Source organism: Culex pipiens, chromosome 3, assembly GCF_016801865.2.
Source record: "Culex pipiens pallens isolate TS chromosome 3, TS_CPP_V2, whole genome shotgun sequence".
Lineage (NCBI taxonomy): Eukaryota > Metazoa > Arthropoda > Insecta > Diptera > Culicidae > Culex > Culex pipiens.
In genome coordinates, this window is record NC_068939.1 from 179,006,928 (window position 1) to 179,019,833 (window position 12,906).

Here is a 12,906-nt window from a genome sequence, read left to right on the forward strand (position 1 = left end):
AACTAACTGTAGTTGGTGCCCCCGCTGCCGCAGGATTCCCGATCTGGGCACTTTAGGAATAGGACCCGGAGATATTTTTTTTGGAATCAGCTACCACCGGCAGCAACCAAGCTTCCGTTTTGGCCTGTTTTGGCCCGAGGGAGGACAGCTTGGCCGAAACCAACGAGGAAGGATGACGACAACATTGACATCGTTTCGGAAATGAGCAACTCGGACATGATTTCGTTGGAGGATGACAACAAAAAGACATCACTCAGCCGCTTTCCAGTGCTCTTGTCATACAGGCGACTAATCTATATATAGGACCCTAGAATTTTTTTTTTGTTTTAATAAATCAACAAAATTTTCCTAAGTCCAGAAAACTTTGCAACGAAAACTATTGTTACAACAAAATCCGTTGTAAATTCATTGTTTTTACATTAAGTTTCACTGTACCATCCTGTCCGGGCCGGGAAGTATTTAAAAAAAAAAATGATTTGATAATCCATTTTAAATCCTTTGCGGTTGTACAAAGGGTTATTGTACTCAGAAAAATAAGCTTTATCGTTATGAACAATAATATAAATTTGTGATAGCTTAATTTTAGGACTCAATTAAGTAAATTTAACACTCAAATTCAAAAAAACATCTAGGATCAGCCATCTAGATTTCAAATTATTTATTTATTTAAATAAATAAAATACGTACAACGGTTAAAAACACGATTAACACTTGTAGCACCAACCGGGTCAAAACTTACGCGAAGCACCAAGGGGGTCAAAAAAGTTGGAAATGCAACTTCATCAGGCTGTATCTCGGCGAAAACTCAACCGATTTGAATTATTCTTGTTGCATTCGAAGGATGTCAAGAATCACCTACAACAAGGTAGTTTTTAAACATCAAATTCGAATTCTGTGAGTCAAATTTGAATGGTTTATTGCCTTTAAAACTATCAAATGCCTTTTTTTATATTTTATCGCAGCCATTTTAGCCGTCATCTCGGATTTAAAAATTCTAAATCACTTTAGAGTAGTTTATGAGTCATACTTAAGCACAACAATTAAAAATAAGGCAACGAAAACAACAATATTTTTCGTGATTCGATTATCCGAAGTGAAATTTTTCCGAGCCCTTCGGATAACCGAGTCTGAACTGTACAAAAATGCCGGCATTTTTGCCGCCATCGATTTACAGAAGTCATATTTTAGGTTTGTAACTAAAATTTTTGAGAAAAATAAAAAAAAATGTGATTGGATAATCGAGTACGAAATGTATTTAAATATTTTAAGACACTAGATAGTACAATTTCTATTTTTAATTTATGTCTACAATTTTAAAATTCTGTTTTGCTTTAAATTTTTAATTTTCTAGATTTTTGAACTTTATTTTAAATTCCTTATATTTTAAATTGTTTTTTTTTTTATTTTATAGTTTATTTTAGCTCTATTAAATTAAGGATTTTTTAGGTTTTTTATTTATTTTTTTTTCTTGATTTTTTCAATTTTTAATTTTGGTAAACATAATACAAATTTTTGATGTTTGGTTTATACATTTTTTTAAATTTTGAAACAACACGCAGAAAAATATTTTGTAGGATCAGCCTGTACGAGGTTTGATTCAACAAAATACTAATTGAGTATAATCAACGCCGAGTTTGCTCTGAAACAAACCTTGATTTTCTCAATTCCGCAAAAATCTTTTGTTGTTTTGAAAAAGTTGCTTTGACGTTTAGCGTTGATTCAACAAAAATCTGGATTTTCAAATCAACAAATAGTTTTGTTAATTCAAATATGCCTTATTTTTGTGCGTGGAATTTGTTTTTTGTTTTTCAGCTTTTGATTTTGTAAATTTCTGTAATTTAGAATTTTAGATTTGTTACCAAAAAAAATAATTATTTTTTTTATGGCTTCTCTACTTCTTTCTGAGCAAAAACCCAAATCCGTCCTTTTACTCTTTGGCATTTTAAAATTCGTTTTGAGATACGGCTTTATTAGTCTTTGTTTAGCGAAACCTGAAATTTTTTTTTTTCGCATGTAAAACTAATAGGCCCTATAGCCTCGGCCTCAAAAGAAATTTCAATAAATATTCGAATATTCAACCCTGTCTTTGTGTAAATGTATTTGCCTTTTCACCCTATTTGAGTGAGCATATTTATCTAGGTATGAGCATTGAACGCACTTCTCGTACATACATAATTCTGCACAAAACGGCAGCGAATACTTTTCTGCAACAAAAGTTACTTTTCCTCAAACAGAAGTAGAAGTTGTATTTTTCTTCTGATAGATTTTTTTTTCTTTCTTCTGCTGTTTGGCTGCCTAGCAAAATATTTCTTTCCTTTTTATACTCTCTTGCAGAACTTCTGGAAAAGGGTTGCAGTTACTTTTGCTTTCTGCAGAACTTTGCAGACGCTGACTGCACTGACTCGACGAACAAGAAAAAATCGATCGAAAACTTTTTCACTCGCGGATGTCAGCGCCTGTCAAAGAAGGAAGAGCTCTTTTCTACTCAAGTGTTCGTTCGGTTCAGACGCCATTACAGAATGGGCAAACCACGTGGAATCCGTACCGCTCGGAAGCACATCCGTCACCGCCGGGACCAGCGCTGGGCCGACAAGGATTACAAGAAGGCCCATCTGGGAACCCGCTGGAAGTCGAATCCGTTCGCCGGAGCGTCCCACGCCAAGGGAATCGTGCTGGAGAAGGTCGGCGTCGAAGCCAAGCAGCCGAACTCCGCCATTCGCAAGTGTGTCCGTGTGCAGCTCATCAAGAACGGCAAGAAGATCACCGCGTTCGTGCCCCGGGATGGTTGCCTCAACTACATCGAAGAAAACGACGAGGTCCTGGTTGCCGGTTTCGGTCGTAAGGGTCACGCCGTCGGTGATATTCCCGGAGTCCGCTTCAAGGTGGTGAAGGTGGCCAACGTTTCCCTGCTGGCCCTGTACAAGGAAAAGAAGGAACGGCCACGATCGTAAGCTGTGGTATTTGTCTGGCCGGGACCAGGAAGTCTTGCTGGAGGATGATTACAAACAACAACTTATGTTAATTGAAAATGCCCTGTAAAACATAACAAGAGTGGAGGAAAATCTGAATACAAGCTTCTGTGACAGTTCTTGTACAACGGAAGTTGCACCGAGTGTTTTTATTTTGGTTCCTGATACGGATTGAGAAATGCCTGTGATTTCGGTTTTGGTCCGCCGGAGGAGATTACTTGCTTGAAGCTGATTCAATGATTGGGGGCGCTGGAGTGATATTGTTTACTGTAAACAATCGCCTCTTTTGTTGTGATAATGATTATATCAGCCAAAGTTTTTTTAAATTATAATTAGTGAACAATGCATTGAAATAATTTTAATTGCTGATTCTATTGATAATACTTAAATCTACAGTTAGGTCAAGAAAACGATATGCAGAGAATTGTTCAGTTGATAGTGATTTGTTTTCATTCCAAAAGTCGGATATTTTACAGAAATTTTATATAACTAGCTAGGTGTACAATCTTGAAAAGTTTGATTGCAGTCTAATTCCAATGTTTCATTTGGAGTTGGCTTTTTTCTCCTTAAAGAATTGATTTAAACATGTGATGTCCGAGAAACAATTCGTAAGCATGTTAAAAAAACAGTTTTACTTAAAAAATTATATTGCTTATCCATTCAGATTCAGAATGTCTTAGTCAGACTAATCAAATCATGTTCTGTTTTATTTTGACTTATCACTTAATTTTATCTACTACAAACAAATTAAGCTCATTTTTTATTTTCTTTGTTTTGTAATAATTTACGGAAAATTGACAAAAAGTTTTACTTTACTTACGGAATATATTTATAAAACTAACAAAGACTGCGATTAATCGAATTTGTTACGGTCAAGCCAAAATGGGTCAACTCTTGTTCTACGAATAACGTTACTTAACATGTTCTATGTTTTTATTTAATTTTCCTTTGTTTTTTTTTTATTTGCATATCTGGAGTTTTTTTTTTTTTAAAGGTCCAACCAAATTATTAGTTTTTGCTTTTTGTGTGTTTTTTAATACCGTCAACTGTGGCGAATTGGGACAGCAGTTTTAACCATGTTAGAGCACAATATTTAGATTTTTCTGGTTGGTTTCGGATAGAACAGACTCAAACCCATCAAATGTGTACATCCATTTCCAAATTTGGAACCTTTAAGTGCTCTAAACACTGCTGTCCCTATTCAGACTGTAGTCCCGATTCGCCCCAGATGACGGTACCCCTGACTCAAGGCGGCTTCAAAAACACCCAAAAAGCAAAAACTGAAAATTAGGTTTATTGGAACTTTAAAAAAAAAAAAAACTCCAGATATGTCCCGTTTAGTTTTTTCAAATTGGTATTAAGCCTTTTCATTTTCGCCTGCTATTAGTATTTTTTTTCAGTTTAATTCAAGACTCGATTTAAGTAGTAGCCAAAGTTCTTTAAAAAATCTATTTGTTTTAATTTTTTACATTACATTAGACTTTGCAACTCAACTTTTGTGTACTTGAAGATAACAATCTAGCAAGACCGATGTTTGGCACAGTTAAATCAAGCAAAACAATTTAAATGGGCCGATGCAGGTTTGTAAACAAGCGGTCTATCCAGATTGTGTTAAATGTAAACATTTACTGACGTGACGTGTAAAAATCGTTTTCAACTGAAATCGAGTGAAAATGATAATTATAGCTTAGGAAGTGAGCAAGCAAGCTTCTATTAACTGTTTTATAAAATAAGTTGTTTAAATAGTGAAAATAAGCAACTTGGATGGAATTAGGAGCGAGCGCATAACCTTCCAAATATACGAAATTTCCCCTACTCGTCGTTTTTTATTTATTTCACAGGATACTTATTCGGAAAAGTGACTGAAAATTTGAAGAAACATGTACAATTTTCTCATGATATGCCAATATGCCTTTAATGATTCTAAATAACATATTTCATCAATTGGGTACTAAAGCCCTATGTCAATTTTTATCTACAACGATAAAAACACGATCAAAAACCATTTCTGATCACTTTTTTTCATTTTAATGCAAAAAAAAAATAATGACAAGACAACATTTTTTCGATGGATCAACTATGATCCCCTTGGAACGAGCTGTCAAGTAGGAACTTTTCTGTCAAGAAGGACCGCGAGGTTAATTTTTCAAAATTGATTTAAAAATCCATTTTAAACTCTTTGTGGTCGTACAAAGGGTCATTGTACTCAGAAAAATAAGCTTTATCGCTGTAAATAATAATATCAGCAATCTAAGCTTCATTTTAGGACCCAATTGTGGTTTGGTTGAGCGTTTTAGCAGAATGCATTACAATAAATAAGGTCTGCAAGTAGTAGACGAAATACGTATCTGTCAATATATTAAAATATATGGCGGAATTAAAAGGAACAACTCGTCTCTTTGAATTCATAATACAGTCATCCCTCATATTCGGAACAGTTTACAGATCGGCCAATGTTCAAAAAATCATGGAAAATCGATAATTGAACTTAATGATTCGCTTTTACCTCCATTTCAAAGCTTTTCTTGCGATCTTTCGAATGCTGTATCGAACAACTGCAAATTTCAACTTTTATATCAAATTTTTGAAGAAAAACTTTGACCTTTGAAATCCACAAATTCGGAACACTTTTTTCTTACGGATGTAAACAAACTTTAGTTCTCTTCGTGAGTACATAATTTTTACAAAATAATGACTTCACGCACTGAAACCAACGAAACTCAAGCTTAGTTATGTTTTATGAATGGTCTGATAACATTTTTTGTAAAAATATCAGTTAAATTCAGGTGTTCCACAATTGTGGGAGGCACAATAACATCCCACAATTATGGAACAGGCAATTTTGAGGCAGTGTTTTTCTGCTCTGGATAAAATAGTCTTGAAATGAGGTTTTTTGTTCCATAAGTACTACTTTTACTAGTGAAATAGCAAGAGAATGTCCAAACAAAGGTCCTTAAAATAGTAGGGTCGACAGAAAAGCTGCATTTGGCATGTTATTGACAAATTATCACAAAAGTGTTCCGAATTTGTGGGTGTTCCGAATATGTGGGATGACTATTTCATCAAAATTTGACCACTAGAAAAAGTTTCCAATATCATAGTTTTTTTTTAGCCTTAACCAATGCCTTACTAAGCGTATTAAATATACAAATTTTCAATGAAAACTACTAGTTCAACATATATCATAAAAAAATGTTTTAATTAATCTTGCTCGTTTACACCAGGGCATTATAAAACATTATCCGTGCAATCAGGTTGAAGAAAACAGTTTTCAGCACACTTTCTCCAATTATGAAATCCACTTGAGTTGATATTTGTAAAATAAAGAGTCGCTTAAAATTATGTTAAATAAAGTTACTCAAAATGGTTAACTTTTCCCTGCGTGCAACACAAATTTGAATTTTTTCCCGAGACACCCACCGCGATAGCTTGAAAATTGTTTGCTTTGCTAGAAAATCTTGCAAGTGCACTTTGACAGCAGCGATGCCGAATGCGGCGAAATTACTTTTCATGCAGATTTTTCAACATTGGAAATTCGTTTTTTAACAAGTCGTCGTTGAAATCAATTTTCTTTTTAAAATTAAACAAGTAGGAAATTTAATGTGTACATAGTGCTTAAATGAGCATTACTTGAAACTTCTTTCGATGCATTTAGGATGATAAAATAAAACACAGAAATACAAATTACAGACAATTTCCCACTCAAGATACAGATTTCCCACGAAAACAACCCGCGCAACACTGTGTTCTCGACAGTTCCAAACCGCGGCGACGTGTCAAATCGCAACGAGCCCCAGACCAGCAGCCACGAAGCATCTTCTCTTTTTCGTACGCGATCCGCCAGCCGCAGCACACATCACCACCAGGAACCTCTTCTCCGCCGCGGAAACCCGTGACGACGACGCGTAATTGTTGTCCAGCCCCGTAACCAGACCAGTTTTGTAACCACAAGCAGCCTTCGGAAGGGTTTTCCGTCAAAGTTCACAAACCAGAGAAAATAAGGTAGGACCGTCGTAGCAGGCCAAGGAAAATGGTCGGGGATCCATGGATTTGGATTCCATGGAAGAGAGAAGGGGGAGGAGAGCTTGTTCCCATTTTTTCAACACTGACAGGCTTTATTTTCGCTTCTATTTCCGACAGACTTGAACTATTTCATCGGGACAGGAGTGCACAAAACAGTAGTTTCCTTTTCCGACCTAGCACCGATTGCCATTTTTTTCGTCTTGCTCGAGCGATTTGGTGAGTGAAAAGTTGCTGTTTTTCCTTTCTTTTTTCTTCTCTCTTTGCGTCTTATCTTGTACGTGGAATGGCAAAAGTTGTTTGCTCTAACGGGCTTAGCCAGGGGGCGGAGGAGGTCGCAGAGGAGGCACAATAATGATGTGGGAACACGTTCAATTTTACTGTCAGTCAAAAGATTGCGAGCATAAACTTCGACGGTAACATTTCAAAAGGCATCATGTACATTTTAACACTTTCTGGGTTATTGCATATTCTAAAAGTACTCCTAATAAGCTACCTCTCCACCAAAAAAGAGCAAAAGTTACTTCAGTAAAGTCTGTTTAATCTTGATTTTAAATAAAGTAACATAAACAAAATCTCTGCCATCAGCAGTCCCTGTTTATATAGCCCTGTCAACCTGTCAAACAAAAGACTACATAAACCTCGTGACGAAAAAAAAAGCAACATGAACAAAGCGCCATGTACATTCGGCGAAGAAAAACGAATCATAACAAAGCGACCCCCTCAATGACAGCAGGGTGATATAGACGTTGGTGATTTCAAAAGAAGTTATGTTTGTTTTACTCAAATAAAATTACGGAAATGATGTTTTATTGAATTTGGATGATAAAGTATCAATGAAAGCAAGGTTTTTCATCGTTTGTTATCATTAGAACATCTTATTTTGCTTTTATATTAAAATGGGAATTGAAAATGGATGCTCAACATTCAAATGCGTTTTTCTCAAAACGCATGGTTTGTACATGATGCTTTTTGAAATGTTGGCGTCGACTTGTTTTGCGCATTGTAATTTGTTATTTTGGAGTACTTTTCCAAAACATCCTTTGCACCATGGATTTCGTATGCACGTAGAGGACCTTTAGAAAAAGTAAGCGGGTATTATTCGTATTTATAAAATACAAAATGTTAAACTGATTGTTTGAAATTAAAATTTTGATCCTTTTGTGAATAGTATGGAAAACACAAGTTTTGTTCAAAATTTGATTCAGGCTATGATCTTGAAGTTCACATTTGTGTTAGGGAAATATAGTTTTATTGAAAAATTGAATGCATTTTGCTGCCCCTATTCGCTTAAATGTTCATATACATTTTCATCACTTTTGAGTTAGTGATGCAGTTTGCTTCAAAGTCGTGTGCTCTTTCAAAAATATTAAAAACATCCTGTACTTTGTTCTAGAAATCTGGAGGAAATCCAGGTTTTACGTGAAACCCGAACACGTAGCCTACGTGTGGGAAAAACTTCCCTTGCGTTTTAAAAAGCTTGCTGTTTTTGCATATGAGACATTTGCGCGAACATGAGCAGTTTGGCTACATGAAGTTTACGTCCGTGTTAGGGAAGCGCTTTCGGGTGGTCAATTTTATGCAGTCTAGGTACTTAAAGTTTACGTCGGCATTAGAAATAGGCACATTTTGCTATGTTGAATTTCAAAGCATATTGAAAATATTTTAAAACTTGTTTATTTCAATAAATAAACTAAATACTAAAGACATTTCGAAATGATTTTTATCGAACAGATCGGAAAATTTCACTTTCGAAAACAAAAAAAAACTATTTTGGGAATCCAACTTGTAGCGAAAAAAAGTTAAATGAAAAATGGTAAATTAAAAAAAAAAAATTATTTTTTTTTAATATAATGTACAACTTTGCCCAAGACATCAAATCGATTCAAAAATACCATTTCAAGATACAGATTTTCATATATTTACAAGGGTCCTGATTTTCGGTACAACGATCGAAAATCACTCCCTCATCGCCGAACGAATCTTTGCCGACTGAAGCGCGCAACCATTCGTGAGCGAACACAACTCATAAACGAATATGTTCAGAGAGGAGAGAATCTAACAAAATACCAGCGCGGCGCTCTTTTGGCCATCAATACCACAGTTTGCCGTAAATTTGTATTTGGCATGGTGGAAATTGCTGTCAAATGTGTCTTTAACGTTTTGTTAGCAACAAAATTGTAAAATATTTTCGAGAGCATCGATTTTAAGCAATTTAAAAAATGATCAAAACAAAGCCGATCGCAGATGGTGTGGAAGTGACAAATGATAGGAAACGGTCAGGGAAGTTTTGCGTCGATTTAGATTTATGCTCGCGAATGTATGAGTCTTTTTTTAGCAATCAGTTTGTATGACCTGCCCGAAACATTGTATAGAACTTGTATGGAAAAACTAATGATTGTCAAATTGTTTCTTTTGACATCTTTTGGTTTAAAAAAAGGCCTCATTTTAATAAGTCGAATAATCCGATGGCGAAAAAAAATAAATTAAAAGGCAAATTTGTGAAGGAATTTATTTTATATTAGTGCGTTAAAACGTTTAGCTTCAAAATGAAGTTGCTTTTACTAACTAGCATTTGTTTTCTCCATTCCAGCACGTACCCCATCCAACCCAACACAAAGCACAATGGCCCCCCAGCAGAGAATCCGCATGGCCAACGAGAAGGCTAGCCGCAACATCACCCAGCGCGGAAACGTCCCCAAGTCGACGAAGAACGCCGAGGAGAAGTACCCGGTCGGTCCGTGGCTACTGGCGCTGTTCATCTTCGTGGTGTGCGGGTCCGCAATCTTCCAGATCATTCAGTCGATCCGGATTGCGTAATGTGTTGCGCCCAACGCGAGGGGGACCCACTGGTTTGGATCCCTCCCCGAAACGGCAACCCCCTTCTTCACATTCACAACAAGAACCAGCAACAAGCAACAGACACTCACACACTCAAACACACAATTCGTCAACGTTCTTTCCTTACTGGGTGGTGGTTTGGACTCGGCCGTTCCCTCGCTCTCTTCCGGTGCATCTGTTTTCACTTCCCGGAAGTCGCGAATAGCGGAACGAGGCGCAATGTCACCCGTGTTAAACGCACTACAAAATTTACAACACCTCCTCCTCCTCTCTCCAAGATTGGCAGCAGCAGCGGCATTTAGACACGAACCTACAAATTTTGATCCTAGGTTCACCACTGTTCTATATTCGTCCTCACCCTTGTGAACGTCTCTGTGTTCTTTCCTTGCAATAATTAAACAAACGGACGGTGCGCGCACCATTCCAAACTGCGTGTGTTGACTCCTTAAGGGTGGGTGCACCGAATTGACAAACTTTGTATCGCTTATCTTTTTTTGATATTTTTTTATATTTCTAAAATGTAGCTAAAAGTGATTGATTTTCTTTTCCAAAAATTGCATGCATACATTAAAAGAAGAAAAATGACGATTTAAAATACGAATAAAGAAAGAAAAAAGTAAAACAGTAAATACAAAATCCTCAAATCTAGATTAAATTTTCAAAACAACCTATCCCTCATGGGTTTCCTATGCAGATAGGACCTTTTGAAAATTTAATCTAGAAATCTCACAATACGACACTAGTTTGGCGCAAAAAAGGACGAACAATGCGTGGCCGATTGCAATAAAGGGACGACAAAAAACAAACAAACACACACATACACAAATCGGAAAAGAAAATTATAGTAAAGTAATATATTTAAATGTGCAAATCTTTGAAACAAAACAAAGTCCGTCTTTTCATTATTTATTTCCAAACAATCCGAAAACAACCTGTTTTACTTTTCCAGAACGCAATAAGAGGCTCAAAGCGGCTGAGTAAACAGTGCAAAACCAGCAGCAGCTCGCGCTACCTCATTGGAAAGACCGAATTTCCGTTATCGCTGGAGTTTTGAATTACGTCTCGCATGAGTGTGATATGGATGGCGTTGGCCTCGCGCCGTTGTTATCAAACACGGGGAAAACATATTGAGTCTGCGCTTCAGGTGACGTTAGGGTGATTCGTTTCGTTTGTGTTAACAAGTTGTTTGATTTAAAATCTCCTATATTTGACCGAAAAAAATTGAAGTTACTGTAACGCAAACAAAAATCCTCGATAATATGCTACGTCGCGCAGGAGGTCATTTTGAGCATCTTCTGTTCTTTATCATTTTATATACAGTTTTTTTTGTAAAAAACTAAAATTTTAACAAAACACCGTTGTTTGGGTGGAACCACACCACCGTGTAAGATTTGAGTAAAATCTCTTGAGCGTGCAAAACAACCACAACAAACTGTCAGTTTACCACCATAACGAATAAAGGAAAACAACGTTTAGAGTTCGCCACGCGTTTAATTCCGTTTCCGACCAAAATCCGAACATTTATGGTCCTTCGAGCAACCGGATAGCAGATCCGACCCAACATGGAAGCAGTCACCGCGAAACGGAATGTGCTTTTCGAAAAAGTGAAGCGCGAGCTCGAAACCGCGAAACGCGTCAAGTCGCAGGAGCCCTCACTTTGCGAGGTTAGGGAGCGCCTGGAACGGCTCCAGCAGCTGGGTAACAACTTCTTCGACGTCCAGGACGAGATTGAAGACTCAACCCCGAAGGCAACCCTGCAATCACTGATCTCGGTCTTCGACTACCGGAAGGAGTTCGAGGATCGCTACTACGAGGCGAAGTCGATTTACGTCGAACTGGATGAAGGATCCGTTGCGAGCGATCTCACGGACGTTCAGCCGGCGAATAACATCCAATCTGCTCTGGCAGCGCTACTGCAAACACAAAGAGCGCTACTATCGAACCAAGCGGCTCAAGCAGCCCAACTGAACCAGCTTCAGCAGGGCAGCCAACAGGCGGCAGGCCAACCCTATCCTGCACAACCCGACCCTTTCATTGACGTGCGGCTTCCTCCAATCGAGATTCCTAAGTTCAGTGGCGACCGCAAAGCCTGGCGTTCCTTCAAGGATCTCTACGTCAGCACCATCCACAGCAAAGAGACGCTGCGGCCGTCGCAGAAGCTGAAATACCTGAAGTCGTTCCTCGAAGGCGATGCAAGCACCCACGTAAGTTCGTTCGACATCTCGGACGCCAACTACCCGCTGGCGTGGGAAAAACTCCTCAAACGTTACGACCAGAAGAAGTACACCGTGTTTGCGCTGGTTAAGGAGTTCTTGGACCAGCCAATCGTGTCAGACGCAAACTTCGCCGATCTTCAAAAGCTAGTCACTACGTTAGACGAGGTAATTCGACAGCTCGACACCCTTGGCGAGCAGTACCAGACACGAGACTCCTGGCTGATCCAGCTTCTTCTGGAGAAGATTGACGACGAGACACGAGCGCTCTGGGCGCAAAAGGTTGTCAACATGGATAACCCCACGTTCCCGGACTTCGTCAAGTTCCTGGAAGACAGATGCGATGCCCTCGAAACCTGCTCGTCATTCTCCCGGCAATGCACCGTAGATGGAGATGCAGCTAAGAAGAAGATGAGCAAGCAGCCTATCAAGCCCGCAGAGAAACCCATCCAGAGCTACGTCGTGACCCCACAACACTGCCTCAAGTGTTACAAAGCACACAATCTTTTCCAGTGCTGCGAATTCAAGGCGATCAGCGTCGCCGACCGACTGGAGTTAGTGCAGAAATCCAAACTGTGCTTAAACTGCTTGAAGCCATCGCACACGGTGAGATCATGTTCCTCGAAGCAATTCTGCAAAATTGATGGATGCAGACAGCGTCATCACACACTTCTCTGTCAACACGACGACAGCCCGGTAGCTACCGCAGCACTTCAAATTCAACGGCAGTCGACGATTCCGGTCCAGCAACCGGTCACGGAGACTCAACCACCGGAGGATTCGAGTTTGAAGTCTGATGCCACTGGTGGTCCACCCGCCAAGACCACGGTTCTTCCTACTGCCCTCATCAAGCTTCGAGGTAA

The 12,906-nt window shown here is 38.4% G+C and overlaps 3 protein-coding genes across 4 annotated transcripts in view; 2 read left to right on the forward strand and 1 right to left on the reverse strand.

The window, feature by feature from the left end:
* Positions 1–12,906, reverse strand: part of LOC120432338 (histone-lysine N-methyltransferase ash1) — a 348,037-nt gene that overhangs the window by 112,990 nt on the left and 222,141 nt on the right. The window lies entirely within an intron of this gene.
* On the forward strand, positions 2,469–3,102 carry LOC120432390 (40S ribosomal protein S23). The gene has a single exon (XM_039597585.2). It carries the CDS (start codon positions 2,520–2,522, stop codon positions 2,949–2,951), a length of 432 nt encoding a protein of 143 aa, XP_039453519.1. The 5' UTR covers positions 2,469–2,519; the 3' UTR covers positions 2,952–3,102.
* On the forward strand, positions 6,781–10,435 carry LOC120432385 (stress-associated endoplasmic reticulum protein 2). Of its 2 annotated transcripts, XM_039597579.2 has the most exons (3): positions 6,782–6,971; positions 7,110–7,208; positions 9,583–10,435. In XM_039597579.2, the coding sequence occupies exon 3, from the start codon at positions 9,615–9,617 to the stop codon at positions 9,807–9,809; it is 195 nt and encodes a 64-aa protein (XP_039453513.1). In that variant the 5' UTR covers positions 6,782–6,971; positions 7,110–7,208; positions 9,583–9,614; the 3' UTR covers positions 9,810–10,435. The 2 variants fall into 2 exon arrangements, with proteins under 2 accessions (XP_039453514.1, XP_039453513.1); XM_039597580.2 differs by lacking the exon at positions 7,110–7,208 and having other exon boundaries at positions 6,781–6,971.

Bases quoted from the DNA above. Each gene is read 5' to 3' on its own strand.
- LOC120432390 (XM_039597585.2), top strand. From the start codon at position 2,520: ATGGGCAAACCACGTGGAATCCGTACCGCTCGGAAGCACATCCGTCAC.
- LOC120432385 (XM_039597580.2), top strand. From the start codon at position 9,615: ATGGCCCCCCAGCAGAGAATCCGCATGGCCAACGAGAAGGCTAGCCGC.